We start from the raw sequence: 19,491 nt of genomic DNA on the forward strand, positions 1-19,491 counted from the left end.
GACCTCGCTTTTAATAAATATTTGAATTTGCCACACTTTCAAATTCTCAGCCTGAGGCCACACTCATACATCTGGGTCCTCTTCATCCTTCCCCCCGTCCTTCTCCTCATCCTCTCATCCCTCCATCCTCCACTCCTCCTCCTCCGCCTCCCTCTCATCCCTTCTTCTCTCTTCCTCCCTGTCGCTCCTCGTCCTTCCACCTCATCCTCCTCCCTCCTCCTCCTCCCTCTTCTTTTGTCTCGCTCTACAGGGCTCATCTTTTCATGCATCACATGACATGCAAAGCCAAGGAGCTGGCCACACACACACACACACACACACACACACACACACACACACACACACACACACACACACACACACACACACACACACACACACACACACAGAGTATTTGAAGCAGTGGAATGTAAATGATGTTTCTGTAAATATGGAGGACACAAACACAAACAAGCCAGCTGAAGAAAACTACTACTTAAAATACTGGATGTAACACTACAAACACTTCTTTACTATGATATTAATCTGCTCTGTAAGTAGTATTCTGCAGTATCTGTTGTCATTTTGCACAAAACGTGAACATACAATGAAAATAAATATCAGTACTATGCAGAAAATACATAACATTACTAGATAAAATACTGTCCTTCTTACGCTGCGTATACTACAGTCTGTACATATACTACACACTGAGCATGATGTACAAAAACACATACAAATACTTCAAAGGCGCTGACAGGAAGCGATAAAGTGTATACGTGCAGGCTTAAAGCTGGCAGCTTTGTCTGAACAGTGATGGATTTTGTGTGTTTAAGAAAATGTTTTTCTTTTCTTTTCATACAACCAACAATTAAATGATTCTCTCATAATCTTAAAAACATCAACACCCCCCCAATAACCCCCCCGAGGACTCGTCTTCAGACTCACGGCTGGCCGACGCCTTTGTTCTCGGGGACGTTCAGGCTGTAGGTGGAGCTGGTGAACTGCGGCGGCCGGTAGCCGGCCAGGACGGCCACGGTGGCCGGAGGGCCTTTGCGGCCGTGCCCATCTGTCGCCTGCACCCGCAGCAGGTACTCCTTACTGGGGGCCAGAGGTCGTCCCGTGGTCCTGATCTCACCAGAGCGCCGATCCACCTCGAAGCACTCCTCACCACCTGGACGGAGGACGAGTCAGAGAAGAAGAATGAAGGGGACTCCTCTGATACCATTTGAAACAGCTGTTGAAGTTTCCTGTTTGAGTTTTAATTTTGTCAAATCTTCATCAAACCGAGCAGGTGACTCGATCCTTGTCGCATGAAGCGGTAGCATCACGTGAGGGAACAGCTTCTGGAGTTTTGCTGCTTCTCACATTTCAAAGTCACAAACGAGCGCTCAGTGAAATCGACCAGAGCTTCAAATATTCAGACTGCAGACGCAGAGACAGAGGAACAACATGAAGACGAGTATCTTTTACAGCAGCCTTCAGCCAACACTGCTGTCATAACAATCATCATCATCATCTGTCAATATGCTATAAACATTGAATGTTGCAGTTTATCAGAGAACTCCATGACGTAGTAGAACACATGCAGCAGCAACCGGCCGCACTGAAAGCAGAGCTGTAGGATGTGAAAAGAAAGTGTGAGCTGGTTAAAACTGTCCGAAGAGTCGATTTTGGAGGAGAAAAGGATGGAGGAGAGGAGGAGAAGGATCAGCTGTTGACCAGAGGGTTCTGAACCAGCAGCAGCTGCATCCAACCTGTCAATCATCTCCTCCTCCTCCTCCGTCTATTTGTGGAGGGATTTTTCTGAAACGAGTTCATCTGAGTCTCTCTGAAGAGTCTGTTTAAAGGGACAGTTCACCACACAAGTTCATTTCCTCCTCTGACCTGTACAGCTGTCTTCTCTAACAGCCGCATCACTGCATCCACTCATGGACGGGGGGCTCGTGCTCGTGACAGCGCCGGATGTAAACATTAATGGTGGCCTCCCCAGCTGAGCTGTGTTAGCTAGCAGGGTGAGTTAGCTACAGACGACTCTCCTCAAGCTAACGACGTCAGACGAGGGTTGGGGGAGCAGATCCACGCTTCCTTCTGAGCAGTGAGAGTCAGGGCATGGTTAGCTTAGCTTAGCATAAAGACTGGAAGCAGGTGGAAACAGCTAGCCTGGCCCTGTCTGAAGATCACATACACCTGTCACGATTATCTAAAACCCTTCAACAAGATTTTGCTTTGAAATAAGTCTGCTGGAAACATTAAAAAGCAGATTTCTAGAAGGTTAGCATTAGCTAACTAGCTGCAGCTGTTAAACCACTGAACCATTGTGCCAGTGTTAGCGTCATAAACTGCATATTTTCCATCGTACACAGCCTGTGTTTCGTTCGTTTGAATTCATCATTAGGTGAAAATAAAGATTCTGTCTTCCTTCAGTGATAACAGACAGAAATTTCACTTCTTTGAACAAACTCAGTGTCCTGCTGCTGACACACAAACTGTAAATTTAAGAGCCTCAAACTGACTGAAATCACATTAAAGCTGTTAATTGGCCTCACGCACACTGGCTGAATATATTTCCATATTGGCATGATATTAAAAACATTTTAATGTAAATTATTGGATTATTCGTCGGTACACATGTAGTCACATTACGCCAAAGGGAGGTTAGAAGCTCTTAATATGAAAGCATTAGAAATTAGCTCTCAAAATATCTCTCCTCACTCCTTCCTCCTCTTTCCTTCTCCTCTTCTCCTGTAAAATATTAGAAAAAATAAAAAATCCACAGCCACCGGCGCCCATCCGCCCACCCTCCCACTCGCTGCCTCTCCAGAGACTTTCCTATTCTTCCTGAATCTGGGAGCTTTCTGTGCCCCGGGGAGCGATTAACAGTGCAGCTCCACGCCGTTTATGTGCGTTTTTCTCTCCTTCTCCTACTTGACGGTAATTGAAATTCAACAAGTCAAATTTTATTTATAAATCTCTCCTTTGAACAAAACAGGTTTGTCACAGAGTGCCTGGCGGAGCGGCAGCGGACCTAATTACAGATACAAGCAGGAGATAAGAGCGGGAGCGAGCACACGGCAGGTTTGAGGAAACTGTGACTGGAATGAGGAGGTCTGGAAACACATTTTTACATACGCTGCACATCAGAAGGCAAGTGACACGCAGCCTACAGCATCTTTCCCTGCGTTTGAAACTGCTTTTCAGGACCAAAAGGTCTTTACAGAATCACACCTGCAGCTGGAACTCAGGGAATCCAAACCAGCAAACACATGAGTGTCCACATACTTTTGGCCACATAGTGTCCCTTCATATACACTATGTAATCCTATTTTTAGAGTTTTCATACACAATAAGACCAGAAGATAAAAGCTACTTACCGTCCATCAGGAAATACTGAGCCTGTCCAGCTGTTCCATCTCGCCGCCGTGCCGACAGTCGGTAGACTACAGAGCCAGGTGTGGCGTCGGGACCCACAGCGCCCAGGTAAGGCGAGGGAAACATGGCCCACTGCATGTCAGCCTGGCTGGGCATGCTCAGAGTCAGCCTGCACAGGTACCACTCATCACCTGGAGGGAGAAGAGAGGAAGATGATTTATTTTGTGTAAACTACGAAGATGGCCTTTCAGAGCGCAAACAATCAGAACAGCTCTATGAGAGGCAGCTAGAAGAGACACAGGCCAGCATTTTAGGAAGAGAGCGATGGAAGAGAAAACCTCCCCGAACTCTGCAACACACTGAAAACCATCCAATCAAATAAACGTCAGCAGGCAGACGGATCGAGCAGCAAACCTCTTTTCATCTGAAGGCTCACAAATCCACCCAATGACAGACCAGACGAGCCGCTACAGCCAGGCTGCTGCTGCTGGAGGGTCAGAGATCACTGCTTCACACCCAGCAGACACACAGAGCGACGGTGGGATCCTAATGAACGTCAGTCTAATCATTCGCTTTCCTTTCAGCTCTGGTTTGGTCTCCACCAGCTCCAGAGAAGATAACCTGCCTCTTCAGCTGCTGATGGCATGAAGATTCATGTAGAGGTTTGAAGAGATTTATCATTGTGAGGAAACAAAGAGCTAATCTATGTTCACCTCTGTAGCCTTCTCCTCTCTCTTGGTGAAGATGCAGCATTCTCACGCTCACGCTAGCATTAACATCAGGTTTTAAACTGTCATTCTGAGCCCATGTTGTTTGCATCAGTGTGTTTTTTTATTTATTTTTTCTAAGCCTCTTTACAGAATCGGGGAACAGTGTTGTTTTGTGTATTTTAGTTGCTGCTTCGTTTGGTTAGCTCACGCTGTCACGCCTGCTTTTGTCGCCGCCTCTGTTTGTAGTAACGCAGCTTGTTAGCTAAGCTAGCGCCGCTTGTTCAGACTGCAGCATGAAAGCCGAGCGGCTGCAGCCAAAGGGGACGAGGTGACGTTCCTGTTCAGTGCACGGCGTGTTTTCTCATCTTTCATCTGCGCCGCGCTGCTCGGAAGACAAGAGTGATGGAGTGACGGGGAGGAAGGCAGAGAGGCGAGCGGCTCCTCCAAAATAAAACAACGAAACTTTCAGAAGATCACACGGCAACATCCAAACAGCAGGAACTCCCATTCGCCCAGTCAAACACACACACACACACACACACACACACACACACACACACACACACACACACACACACACACACACACACACACACACACACACACACACACACACACACTCGTCTGCGTCTGTGAGTCTACTCGCTCGTCTTCTCGCTTCACGTCGCTCTTTGTGCCGTCTGGTTTTGAGAAGGGATTTGTTTGGTTTGAAGCTGCTTCGGCGCTCGCTGTTGTTTGGGCTCTTGTGTTGTTTCACGGCAGCGAAGGAGACAACAATCTGAACAAGAGAGAAAACTTCACTTCAGAGAGGCAGAAGAGAGAGGGATGAAGAGGAGACAGAGGAGGAGGAGGAGCGGAGGTGAAAACACGACAGTGTCTTCCCCTGTTTCCGTCTTTTTATATCGTCTCTGAAGCACTGTCAACACGCCGAGAGGAAGAGAGGAAGGAGGAGGAGGAGGAGGAAGAGAGGAGCTGATAGAGGGAGAGGGGACAGAAGGACAAAGAGAAAAGAAGAGGAGAGGGAAGAGAAGAAACAGAGTTGGAGAAGGAGCGACAAGGAGGATGAAAGGAGGAGAAAAGAAACTACCACCCTTCACAACCACAGAGGAGGAGGAGAAGAAAGGGAGGGGACGAGGTGACGAAGGAGAAGTCTTCCAGCTCAGTGCTCCTCTGTCTTCTTCTGCGTGGCTGCTCTTCAGTCTTCAGTCAGCTCATAAAATCCAGAATAATCACGTCTATTCCTGTCTGTGGTTTTACATATGCTGCACTGTGGGCGGCGTATGTAAGCGAAATGGAATCTGTCCCATTATCATGATAAACATCAACACGGTCAGATGTGGCGCCGGCGGTCAGTCCAGGCAGAAACTGTGAAAACCGCTCTGCATAGAAACCTGCATCCACGAGGAGGAGGAGGAGAAGAGGAAGGAGGAGGAGGAGTGTCTCCTTGACTCCTGCAGGCTGATAAAAGGTCACTGATGGCAGAACATCTAACGAATGAACGCCGCGTTCTGCTGCACTGTCTGAAGCTGCTGCTGGAGCGGCAGGACGTCCTCTAACCTCAGTGGCCTGAATGTAGGCGGACGTTTGTTTTAGGGAGTTAGATTTTGGTCTGGACGCTGTGTTACAGAGTGAACCTGCTAAGCATTATGGGTCGTTTGTCTGGTCTGTTTGTGCTGGTTAACTTTCAGGAGATTCTGTTGGAAGCAGCTGGATTAGAAGTGATGTCCTGCACCGAGCCGAGAAGATACGCTGACCAATGAAACGCATGATGGCTGACAGCAGCTACAAAGAGACAAACACAAACTGAAACGCAATAATCCTCGTTGACAGAAAACCTCGACAGCGGCTTCAGTGGGGCATTAAGTGGGAAAGCCGGCGGTCAGGACGGCTGAGGAGCTCCAGTGGTCTTCATGGGAAGGAGAGCTGTGTGAGGGGCCTCAGGTGGTCCTGAAGGGGGACAGGCCAGTCCACGTGGGTCAGATTGGTCAGTCCCCTGACAGACGTGCTGCTCGTGGCTTCCATGATTGGTGATTTTAATTTGCTCCAAAATAATTGTCTAAATCCTGTCTCATCCTGTTTTAGGGGACCATCTGATGACGGTGTCCGGACAGTTCAGCCTGTTCACGGTGCAGCGGGCCCTCGTGTCCTTCCACTCGGCCTCCTGAGCAGAGGAAATGTGCCTGGCGGCCTGCAGGGTGAGCCGATCCCTGATGTGAGCCGCTGAACTCGGGCGAGGTCTCACTGAACACATGCATGCATGCATACAAAAATGCAGAGGACCGTCCGGCTCGGAGCCGCAGGCGGCACCGAGCGAGGGCAGCAGAGGACGGTGAAGGGCTGCCGACCTGAATGGCGAGCATTTTCACACGAGGACGGACGTGTTTGTCCTTCCAAGCGTGACATCATTCCTCGTTCACATCTTGCTCTGACAGGAAATGAGCGTAAAATCACGTTTGTACACTTAATGTAGTTCAGCTTTTTTGTGCTTTTTGTTTCTGTATTTTTATTTTTGAGGTGATTCTGACACAAATCTCAAGGTTTAGTCGAGCTTCTGTCGAACAGTTAAGAACGCATGAAGAAGCACCTGAATATGATCTTCATGTTGTTCCGCTCAGCTTCCCATCCATGAGACATCTTCTACCCATAATCCCCTGTGTTCTGGGGTAATTCCTCGTTGGTTAGACGTTGGTTAGTTCAGTCCAAATGAACTGCACCACAGTTTTAACTTGAGAGGAGTGAGATCAGCACTTTGAGCCATCTCGCTGTCTTTTCTCGGTGCAGTCAGAGTTCATGGCGTCGTCACAAGCTCAGTGATGAGGAGACGATGAGACTGACAGTGTCCTGCATTGTACCTGACAAACAAAGTGCCGCGAAGCAGCTAAAGAAGGAAACACTGCGCTGACTGACTGATGCATGACGACGCCGCCTTCATGAATGTCTTTAATGGCAGCTGGTAGAACATTTCTTATTCTATTTGATGGTTTTTAAGAGTGCAACCAGCCCACAGGGTCCCCCTGCAGCATCAGTTCTTCCAGCAGCAGTTAACAGCCAATCAGCACTGTGCACGTTCAATCTGTCAGTCTGCAGACCCCCCAGTCAATCAGCCCCAGAGGGAAATCACTCTTTAATGCAGTTTAATCTTAATATTTACAGTTGTGGACACAGTGAGACAATCGGACAGGTGGTACCAAGTGAAGTCAGACTAGTGATTACTGCGAGGGAAAAATCCATCCATTAAACTGTAAAACTCGCACAACTCTGATTTTTAGTGAAAGTCAGATGTGAAGCAGAAAGTCAGCAAACTGCTGCGCTTTGGAAAGGAGAGCAGAGAGTGAAACCATCATTTACATGGAGCTCAGAACTGGAAGTAATCTTGCATCATGTGATCTAGATCTCACAAACGCAGCTGCCTCTTGAGGTAAACGAGGGGCAGCAATGAGACCACCTCACTGAGATTTCACCTTTGTCCCGCCTTTTCAAGCAGCGTGTCTCAATTCTGCCACAAAAGGCTTCAGGGATGAAGACCAAGTGCACGTCTGCACGCCGCTTTTTCAGGACTGTCTCCCACATCGTGGACCAGACAGTCCCAAAGAGGCTTAGCCCTTCAGTCCAGAGGGGACGAGGACGCAGCACCTGCCAAAGGCATCGAGGCGTCGCTCAGACTGAAGTGAAGACGCTCCATGATAACAAAACAATGTATTTTTGACTAAGTGGCTTCAGACACAGTCCACAGCGCTGTGACGCAGGAAGTCTCAGCCGAGCTGCGATGTTTGGAGGAGCGACGCCACTCCTCCTCTCATCTGTGCATCTTTAAATTCCCTCTCCTCCTTCCTCCATCCTCCATCCCGCCGTCAGCTCGACTGTCTCTCATACAGCCCGAGTCCCTGCTGAACGGCTGTCATGCTGTTCTGTGCTGCTTTTTCTGCAACCTCCATGTTTGTCACGATGCTCATCCTCGTCCAGTCCAGCAGAAAGCCTTTAACATGTTTCACTGTAACGTCACCACATGTCACAGACAGCGTGTGCAGACGTTTGAGTTGTTTGTGTTTGTCCTGTGGATCTGCTGCTCTGCTCGCTGTGGCCGCGGCCTAATTTCCTGGCAGAGATCAATAAAGTTTCATAAAGCTCTCAACAGTTTAAAAACCCCTCACAGTCCGCTGTGGTTGGACAGAGGACGCCGTGTTGTCCTAAACTCGTCAAACAGGAAGCGCTGAGAGTGACGCGTCCTTTCTGAAAGCGGATAAACAGTCCCAGTGAAGTGCAGCTAAGTCCATCTTAAGCTGCCACTTACTCATTTGAATCTCAATGGCGAGCGTGTCACGGCTTGTTATGCAAAAGCAGGCTAAAAGGAGAAAAGCAGTTGTGCTTTGTTTACTCCAAACTCCATTCTGCCATCTTTTCATTGAAATTCATTTATTTGTTCGGGGAGGGGATTTGTTTGTCTGACACGCAGCGTATCGGGATCAGAGAGGGAGGCGACAGAATCGAGAGGACGGAGACACAATGAGGAGAGCTATTTTCTCTCCTCTTCCTCTGAGTCTCTGACTTGAATGGCGGCTGATGTATTCAGCGTGAAGCGGAGCCGTGGCAGCCAACCAGCGCCGCTTCAGAAATAGCAAACCGCCGCCGCCACTCGCGAGAGCATCAATTAGGGGAGGGGTGGAAGATGAGGGGGGATTAAATTAAACTGTGGTCGCGCCCACAGGTTGTCACACAGCGATGATGAAAGGTGATTAAAGTGCAAGTGTGTTTATTTATAAAGTGCTTTTAACAAACCGGTTTGTCACAACCTGCAAAGCAGAGCAGCGAGAGACGCAAGCCGAGCTAAAAACAGCCAATAAGACGAGAGAAGATGAGACGGAAGGAGCGGGAAGATGTCAGACGCACGAAAGACAAAAACAATCGCAGCTCACAGACCCCCAGATAACCTCACACACCTTTACCTGTGTTTGTGGGATTAAAGGAGGACTGGAGGAGGAAAAATAACTGTTTGGATTAAAAAACAAGACAGGAAGCAAACTCCCAAAGGTCAGACTTCCCTTCAGAAGCCAAGCTGATCATCAGTGTCTGCTGTGTCTGTCTCAATGACAACGTCATGATCGGACTGTATATCAGTAATCAATGATCCAGTCACTTCCTGTTCACCACAGAAGCTGCGTCACATGTACAATATGATCGACAGCGTCCTTAAGACCTGAACCCAACACAGCTCCGACAGCCTGCTGCGTGTTCATGTACTTTGATTCAACCATTTAATCAGACTTTAGACTCAGACTGCTTCTTTACTGATCCCATTTGAAGTTTTTTTGTTGCAGTGGCAATTAAACATACAGACACAGAGTGTGCACACAATTATTTTGAAAAAAGTAACAAAAGTATAAACAGGAATAATAATAAAAATATAGCAAAGTAAAACTAAACATCCATCCATCCATCCATTATCTATACCGCCTATCCCTTTCGGGGTTGCGGGGGGCTGGAGCCTATCCCAGCTACAATGGGCGAGAGGCGGGGTACACCCTGAACCGGTCGCCAGCCGATTGCAGGGCCAAAACTAAACATAGAATTATATAATATGTATAAGATATAATAAATATCATATAATTAAAAAATACAAAATAACTAAGATAAACTACAACATAACAATATAAACAAGTATTTATAGCAAAAAGAGACTGTATGTGTAATATTGCAGTAGTGCAGATAATATGTAAAAATAATATCAGGGATCAATTATGGAGTTTAGATCGAGAAAAGAAGCAGTTAAAACATGATGTACGAGTCCTGTGACAGAACACACTTGATCCCTTTTAACCCTGACGTGTGTGTGTGTGTGTGTGTGTGTGTGTGTGTGTGTGTGTGTGTGTGTGTGTGTGTGTGTGTGTGTGTGTGTGCATGCTTCAGGTGAGTTCAGACACAGCTGTGTTGGCCCCAGAGGAAGATCTGAGAGATCTGTGTCACCTGAACACTACAGGACACACACACATACAAACGCAGCACAGGTAGGTGTGTGCGCGTGTGTGTGCGTGTGTGCGTGTGTGTGTGTGTGTGTGTGATTGACAGTGTGGGATGAGTCTCTGTGGTGACTCTCAGGGTGCAGGTGGTCCCGAGGCACCGGTTGCCGGGGCGACATGTTAAGTCTCTTTGACATGTGAAGGCACTCTGGCTTTGTGTTACCGTGTGTGTTACCGTGTGTGTGTGTGTGTTAGATCGTGTGTGTGTGTTTCTTCTCAGTAAGATTTATTGTTCAAACTGATGATGTTTGTGGAGCATCGAGCTACAAACGAACAACAAGAAGAGCAAACAGCTGACAGGATGTTAACGCAGATGAGCCTGAAATCCAGTGAAGAAAAACTAAACGCAGTGAATAAACAGAAACATTAGAAAACAGCTCGATTGAAGCAAAGAGTCTGCTCCGGCTGCGAGTGGATCCACCAAACAGAACCAACAGTGTGCATGACGGACGCCTGGAGGGAGGATGTACAGCTCAGCAGCCAGCAGTGAGGAAGCAGGGCTGAAGGTGTTTGTGTTTGTTGGCCTCCAGTGACCGATGGTTGTAAAACCGCGTGACTTCAGTCCTCGTGAGTTCGTCTGTTCAGAGGATGAATGGGTGATGAGCGAGCGCAGAGCGCCGGAGACGAGCCTTCAGTCTGATTCTGCTTCTGCAGTCGAGTCGAGGTGAGAGTGAAAACATCGTTGGACAAACCCTCCTCTGTTTGTGAACCCGGCTCTCCATCTGGTCCCTGGGAGCCAGCGGACAGAGGCCTGCTGCATCCTAATTAACCACCTTATAGACTGGCCTACTTTACCTCTGCGCGCGCACATACACACACGCAGAAAGCCAAAGTCCTGCAGGCACACAGTTAATTAAGCCTCATTTTTCACTGCTGATGAAGAGAGTGAGGGATGAAAGAGAGAGAGGGAGAAGGATGGAGGGTGGAGAGTCAGAGAGGCAGAGCGATGAGCTTAAAGTGACGATAACAAGGCAGATAATGATGAGAATAATAAACCCAGAGAAAGTGAAGAATCAATGCTGAATCTGCCGGTTTGGAGACAGACCACACACAGACAGACGGACGATGGCGGCCGAAGCGTTGCTACGACTGACCGGATGTTTGTGAAGGAAGAACTGAGGTTTGATTTAACAAAGTTCAGAACAAAACTTTATTTATACAAATAAATATACAGTTAACCCTTTTTCATTCATCACATGACTTTATTTTGATTTTACTTTCGTCTCCACAGCTCCCCCTCAGGAAGCACCTGATATCTTTGTTGACCGGCCGATTGATAAATAATGAAAATAGCTACATAAAAAAAGTGAAAATATCCCAAAAAACCTCTTTCAGAATAAGACAAATTTGTGCTGAACTCATTAATCATAACCTGACTCGTCAATGGAGAGAAACATCTGTTTTTCAGCTTCTGACTACAACAGGGTAAAGCAGCAAATATAGATATTTTAAAGGTTTTTCAGACCAGAACATACCAGATCAAACCAGACCAGTATTAAAAAAAAACAAAAAAAAAAAACAGGGCAGGCTGGACCACATGAGACCAAACTAGTCTGGACTAGAACAGACCAGATTAGACGAGACCAGATCAGAACAGACTCAACTGGAGCAAAGTTGACTAGAACAAACCAGAGAAGATCAAAACAAAAGGATCAAAACCATCATCAACCATCAAAACCATCAAACCATCATCAACCATCAAAACCATCAAACCACCATCAACCATCAAAACATCATCAACCATCAAAACCATCAAACCATCATCAACCATCAAAACATCATCAACCATCAAACCACCATCAACCATCAAACCATCATGAACCATCAAACCACCATCAACCATCAAAACCATCATGAACCATCAAACCACCATCAACCATCAAACCATCATGAACCATCAAAACATCATCAACCATCAAACCATCATGAACCATCAAACCACCATCAACCATCAAAACCATCATCAACCATCAAAACCATCATCAACCATCAAAACCATCATCAACCATCAAAACCATCATCAACCATCAAACCACCACTGAATGAGTTGTAGAAGAAACAAATTTCCTCTGATGAGTTATGATTTTGGTCGGGTGAAGTTTTGCTTTTAGGCTTCGGCTGCACAGAGAACGTCGTTTATCAGAGACAGTCTGATGTTTTCCATCATCCTCCCAAAGCAAACGTTTGACTCGCTGTTCTTCAGCCTCAGACTGTACGACGAGCATCAGGAGCTCAGACGAAGCCGCTATCGGACATTTATTATTGGAGAAAAACAGCTTTTAGACTGTGATGGGTGTGTGCGTGCGTGCGTGCGTGCGTGCGTGCGTGCGTGCGTGCGTGCGTGCGTGCGTTGGCTGAATGCTGGTTTCTTCCTGACCACTGATGCCGTCTCTAAGTCCTGGTGGAGACGTGGACGACCTCTGGACTCTCTGGAGTGCGCAGGAGTGAACAGCAACATGAAAACTCAATTAGGGTTTAATTCTGTGGTCGAAGTCGAAGGAGTGGAGAAGGTGGAGGAGGACGGAGGGAAGACAACAGAAAGTGGAAGAAAGAGGAGAAAGTCGTTCATATCCAGTGGTGAGAGGATTAACTGTTTGTGATTGGTCGACTGACTGATGAAAGGTTGCAGCCCTCGCTGGCTGACACCAGAGATAACAGTCGGTTAAACGTCTTCTTATTATTGTACATCATAATTCATAATGCACAGCAGGTCTCCATCATCCAGTAATTACTGGTTTTTAACCCGCATAATCTGCTGAAGTCCAGCATCTATAAACCTCTCCGCTCATGATGTCCAGTGACAATAACTCCAGAGTTACATGTGAAAATATTCGTCTCTACACGCTGTCTTTGCTGCGCCTCCGCTGTCCTCGTCTCTCTCGCTGGTTTATCTGGACCAGAGCAGAGCTGGTGCTGATCGTTGGAGCAGTGAGAGACCAACCAAGAAGGTTTTGATTTGTTTCTGTTGAGCTTTGTTTGTTTGTTTTACGATGATAAAATCAGTGTTTCTGTGAATGGAGTCTGGTGTCTTTGGATAAACAAACAGGATCTCGCTCTTTAAGGAAAAGGTTTGTCTGTCTTTTCCAGAATGTTGTCAGACACTTGAAACACTCAGACTGACAAAAACACGGATAATATTTGACCAGTACTTCTCCCGTTTGTTCTGGACATAGAAATCGTACCACACATTTCAGAGTTTTTTTAAAAATACTATTTGGCTGTTGGGAAACGTGATTGAAGGTTTTAAATGTCCAAATATACACGAATATTTGGTCAGACAGTGTTGAACCGTACAGACTCAGCTCAGTTTTGACTGTTTTCAGATCAGTTTGTTTCTCACAGCAGACAGATGGAGCTGTGACTGAAAGGATGGCTCTTTTTAACGTACTGTATTAATGTATAACTATGTGCTTATTAAGTTGTGTGTTTCAGCAGAATAAACACTGATCTTAAAATATTAAAGGATGAATGATTCTAACTTTTGTGTCTTTGTCTGGAGCCGACTGAGAACGTGTTAATACTGATGTCCAGCTGCTGCGGTGACACAAACTGGAGGTTTGGAGATCAAAAAAATAGGATCAGATGAGACTTTGGAGCGACATAAATTAAATATGGCCGCTGTGTCCACAAAGCAAACTGATGACATCATTGCATCAGCCGTCGTTGTTCAGTTCCCAGCATGCTGAGGCTGAAACTAAGCGCCGTTTCGCTCCGGCTGGCAGCGAGGAGCCCTGTTTCCCACGGAGGGGAATTCAGAGCCCTGCGGGGCCCCCGGCACTGCGTTCAGGAGCCTCAGCAGCCCCCCCGAGTTCAATCCATACAGACAAACAGTGGATCCACGGGCCTGATTTCTATTGACATGGCTGCAGAGAGGATCAATGACAGTGGAGCAAAGAGGGGGAGAGAAGAAAAACACTGGAGGGGGAAGTGTATCAAGGAAAAGACCAAAAGATGGAGCAAAGGAAAGAAGAAACTGACAAAAAAGGAGAAGAGAGACACAAAAAGACGAGCAAAGACGGGTCCGGCAGCTAAAATCAAACACTGACGGAAAAGTCAGTCGACTGGATTCTCCGTCTGATCTCCCCTCTTGATTGGTCGGATGGAAAAAGGCATTATGGGAAGTGGGGCAACCGGACGGGTCGAACAGGATTTACTGATAAAACGTAGCGTTAGTTTTAATCTGCTTGGAGGAGCAGACGGGTGGAGCTGTGCAGACTGGAAAAATAGCAAGACGAGTTTCAGCAATCAGAGGAAGATATTTTGTGTGTGTGTGTGTGTGTGTGTGTGTGTGTGTGTTTATGTGTGTGTGTGTGTGTGAGAGAGAGAGAGAGAGAGAGAGCGAGAGAGAGACGGTCAGATTGGTTCTGCAAGAGTTACGCCAGAAGATGAAAAGACGACAAGAAAGGGAGGAAACATGAAAGGACGGCTAAAAACCGATGAAAAGAAAAGAAAAAAATTGAGCTTTTCAGAGAGTAAATCTGTTAAAATCACCTGAAAAAATAAAGGAGGGAAAGAGTGAAAGAAGAAAAAGACAAAATAAGAAAAAGTGAGATGAGAAAAATTAAAAATGTGGAAGAAAAAAACAGAACAGAATCACAAAGAGCAGGAGACAAGAAAGACCGTGTAAGACCAGACCAGAAAGCCCAGACTAGACCAGACGAGACCCTCTTAAACCAGACCAGACCTCACCAGATCAATTCAGACAAGACCGGACCGGACCAGACCAGTCCAAATGGGACTGGACCAGGTGGGAACAGACCAGACTAGACCACAAAAGATGGACTGGGAAAATGTTGGGGTTCTGCAGTGGTCTTGGAGGGATACGAGAGGCGTTTACAGGCTGTAGGACATTTCAGACCTTGAGCGTGTCTCTGATATGTTTCTTCAGCGAGTCTCAAGCTGGCCGGTTTGTGTGTGCGCGTTGTCACGGCGGCTGAAGAGGAGGAATCCAGCATGATGTGAGAAAGAGCGGCTGTCGTCTGAATTATGAATATCTGAGGACTTTTGTCAGCCATTAAAAAATAAAGCGGTGAAAGTTTAATGTGGTGCTTCGTCGATTATTGATGGAGGAACTCCAACACTGACAACTGTGGGAGTGTGATGTGTGTGTGGGCACGTCTGTACCCGTGTGTGTGTGTGTGTGTGTGTGTGTGTGTGTGTGTGTGTTTTACATGGACAGCATGTGTGCTCGTTAATAATTCGTGAGTTTTATTGAGACAACGTCCATTTTGCATTGAAAATATTATTGGATGGCTCCTAAATGTTTGGTCCTCAGCTGGTTCAGAGGGTCCCCAGGTGGGCGGGGCCTGGAAATAGCTCTTGAGTGATTGACAGCTCTCTCTGTGTCACTTCCAGGGACTTGAAGAAGTGCAGCTGAGGAGCCACTGGCAGTACATCTGGGTAACTGTGTGTATTTTAGTGTATTTCTTTGTGTTTCGTGTGTGTGTGTGTGTGTGTGTGTGTGTGTGTGTGTGTGTGTGTCAGCCCGGCTCTTGCTGTGACAAACCCTCAGCAGTTCTGACGGAGTGTGACTGTGTGTGTGTCTGATGTTGGAGCTTTCAACTCATGATGGGATTTCCTCACTCTGGCAGAGTGTGTGTGTGTGTGTGTGTGTGTGTGTGTGTGTGTGTGTGTGTGTGTGTGTGTGTGTGTGTGTTTGGGTAAATCTGTTATCTCTCACCATCATTTGGAGAGAGAATAATCAACAAAGGCAGGAAGCTGCACTGTGCCGACTTTAGTGCGTGTGTGTGTGTGTGTGTGTGCGCGCTCTGCTTAATCTGCTGTGTGTGCTTTTATGCTTTTGCATGTTTGTGTGTATGTGTGTGTGTGCGTGAAGCGGTCACTGTTTGTGTTTCAGTTCGATTCCTCTGATGTGTGCCTGCAGCAGCGTCTGCTTCGTTTCTGTGGCTGCTGCTGAAACGCTGCTGGTTTTCAGTCTGTATCAGAGCTTTCCACGTTGAGAACCTTTGGTTTCTCACCACTTTTCCTAACATCTGTCATCTTAAGAACAGAGAAGTGACTCTGGTCGGGTTCTTGGGGGACCTCAGTCAGACTGTTGTCTGGCCCTAAACTTCAGCCTGAGTGCTCCTGAGCTCCCAGTTCAGCTGTATTAAGATTAGAAGCTTCAAATATTCATAATATATGATGTGCTTAAAAGTTTAACGAGGAGATTGTGACTATTGCTATGTCTGTGCTGGTGTTAGCTGCTGGTCAGCTGACTGCTAACTGCGGCTGCTAGCTGCTAAATGACAATGCAACCATAGAAATCAGAACTGGACATCTGACAGACGTCTGACCATCTGTCACTTCCTCTTCCTGTTCCAGCATGTCAGCGCCGCCGTGCTTTTCCCAGTTTGGTGTGGAAGAACTGGCTGCACCGCTGGGAAGTGAACTGTTGAGCCGACTGTGGACCTCGCTGAAGCTATGCTGTCTCAATGGGAGTGAACCCATGTCCATGCTGTCAGGGTGTCCACAGACTTTTGGACATGTGGTGAAACCACGGAGAATGGCTTCAGCTCAGTCCTGGTTGATTTAAAATGGTAAAATGATAAATCTGCTGCCTTTCCTTTAAATATATTAATATTTAATATTAATACGTGGAGTTTCTTTCTCTAATGAAGCCTCTTTGGCCTGGAGCACACACCCAGGGATGGTATGAAACTACAATTTTGAGGTATTTGTACTTCACTTTAATATTTCCATTTTCTGCTTCCTCATGCTTCTACTCCACTATGGGTACTTCTTCCTTCATTACATTTACTGCCAATATTAGCTTCTTTGCAGATTCAGTATCAATGCAGAATATCAATCAGCCCAAAGCTAAATAAAGTCTGATGTATTATCACAGATTCAGACAGACAGCAGAGTATAAAGAAGTCAGCATTAGCTCCACCAGTACAGCTGCAATATCCCTGATGTAATATATATTATTAGTGTTTATTATTAATGTATATTCTTCTAAAATGGGCTGGTCTGCATGATGAGCGCTACTACTTTTGGGACTTTAAATATATTTTGATGGTCTTGCTTTAGTGAAGTATTAGCAATTGCTACTTTTACTGAAGTAAAGGGGCTGAGTACTACTTTCACTGCTGTGCACATCCATCAGCCAACACCTACGTTTTTAATTCACATAAATCACATGAGATAAATGGGTTACATGTGATCGAATCTAAAACTGAGAGGCTAACAGCGCTGATGTTCATCACCTCTGTCGACCCCTCCATCCATCCATCCATCCATCCATCCATCCATCCATCCAACCCTCCATCCATCCATCCACCCCTCCATCCATCCATCCATCCATCCATCCATCCATCCATCCATCACAGTGTTAAGTGTGATGTGTTAAAGCTAACAGAGCAGACAGAGGCCAGACTGGAGCCCTCATGAGCTGCCATCTTTAAACGTCTCCCCACTGGTGAGACACAGCTGAAACAAACTGGATGATGAATCTGAACCGACGTCCCAGTTTGGAAACAACAAACTCGACTCGTCACCACGTTTTCATTCATGATGCCTCAAATCACACAGACACAACAGTGACAACAGGGCTTCCCAACCATCCACGCAGGGGCCTGTCAGTCACTGTGCTTGCAGATGTAAAACAAGACTCACTCACACACACACACACACACACACACACACACACACACACACACACACACACACACAGGTTAATGAGTGCGAAAGCGCACTGTGACTGTGGGTACATGTGTGGGTGTGTAGTATGGCCACACACACACACAGACACAATACACATGCATAACTACACACACACACACACACAATAATAATAAGGACATTTTTTGACAGAATGGAATTAAGCCACTTTCTCTCTGTGATAAACTTTAATGCACTGGTGATTATCTGTGCGCACGCACACACACACACACACACACACACACACACACACACACACACACACACACACACACACACACACACACACACACACACACACACACACACACACACACACACACACACACACACACACACACACACACACACACACACACACACACACACTTCCCTGCAGATCTGGCGACTCGGCCCGCTGATCAAAGGCTCAGATTCGCTCCATTGTGTGGATAAACACCCGGCTTTTCAGACACCCAGGAACACACTCATCCAACACATCGACACACACGCCGCACAGAAACACACAAGCACACTCGGCCAATTTGGTCCAATCTTCCAAAGCCGCCACTCTGGCAAATTCACACAGAGGAGGGCTGCTGAAATCCGCGCGACCAAAGCACTTTGTTACGGCGGCCGTGGCCTCCTGAGCGCTCTGCAGCCCTCAGATCGTTAGAAATCCATTGTGGGCGACGCTGGGCTTCGCGCTAACCTAATTGTAGCGCCGCAAAGCCGTCGTGAAGCTTAAGAGTGTTGAAATCTGTTGAAATACAGAGCGAGGCAGAGAAGCCGGTGTAATTCATCTGAGGGCTGTTAAAACATGTTGCAGATGAAAACAGGAGAATCTGTGCTTGATGTGACGTCTCTGCGAGCGAAGCAGGAAGGCAGACGAGGACCTCACCAGGTGACGCGACCGTTAAACGTCGCATCTGTGCGGTGAAAAAACAGCTTTAATCTGCGTGACCTCTGTGGCGACCCTGCTGAAACCCTGCGGCTTCGTTTGCACCATCAGTCGTCGTGTCAAACGTCGTCAACGCTCGGATGCTGACGCTCTTCTGCCTCATCATCTGCTCCAGCTTAGATTTTACTGCCAGCTGCTCTGTAACTGGAGCTGTTAGATGAAGCTGTACTGGGATTCAGTGCAGGAGACTGGCGGTATGATGGGTTTCTGGGATTTTCTTTCAATTACCAAAGAGGCTGTTCTAAACAACACACCTCCTCTGGCTACCTGAGTGTGTGTCACATGGCTGCACTGTGCTTGGTAACAGGTGACCATTAGCTCAGTGATCAGCCCAGGCTAATGGTTTGAGGCTAATGGTTTCCTCTCACTAACTGGGCTCTGAAAATGTGAACAGCGCTCGCTCAGTGCTGCTCAGACACTCAGATGTTGTTCATCTTATGGCTGTTAGGAACGCTGCAGCTCTCTGGACAAATAAGAGAAGTTTCATCTTGTCAAATGTGGATGCAGACACTGAGCTGGACATGAGACCGTGCCAAAGACTTACCAGTTAAAACAAGAGTGTGGAGTCACTGGATAGCTTCAGCAGCCCACAGGGAGTTTAGCTTTTATTAGAAAGCCTGAAGCAGGTGGCACAAGCTAAGCTAAGGCTTCTTAGACGGCTGGTGCAACACTAGTTTAGTGTTTCCTGCAGCAGCTACAAGGGGAAAGCTGCGTTAAAGGAATAGTTCAACATTTTGACAAATGCTTTCTGCTTTCCCTCCAATAGCAAGATAAAGATTCACATGTCTGTGTGTGCAGTGCAGAGCTGGAGTCA

The 19,491-nt window shown here is 46.8% G+C and overlaps 1 protein-coding gene across 1 annotated transcript in view; it reads right to left on the reverse strand.

The window, feature by feature from the left end:
* Positions 1–19,491, reverse strand: part of LOC139333273 (neural-cadherin) — a 111,137-nt gene that overhangs the window by 58,068 nt on the left and 33,578 nt on the right. The window contains exons 2-3 of the mRNA XM_070965537.1: positions 3,354–3,542; positions 928–1,153 (exon numbers count right to left, since the gene is read on the reverse strand). Coding sequence (XP_070821638.1) covers positions 928–1,153; positions 3,354–3,542 — 415 coding nt within the window. The remainder of the gene's footprint in view (positions 1–927; positions 1,154–3,353; positions 3,543–19,491) is intronic.

The sequence above is a fragment of the Chaetodon trifascialis genome, chromosome 7 (assembly GCF_039877785.1).
Source record: "Chaetodon trifascialis isolate fChaTrf1 chromosome 7, fChaTrf1.hap1, whole genome shotgun sequence".
Lineage (NCBI taxonomy): Eukaryota > Metazoa > Chordata > Actinopteri > Chaetodontiformes > Chaetodontidae > Chaetodon > Chaetodon trifascialis.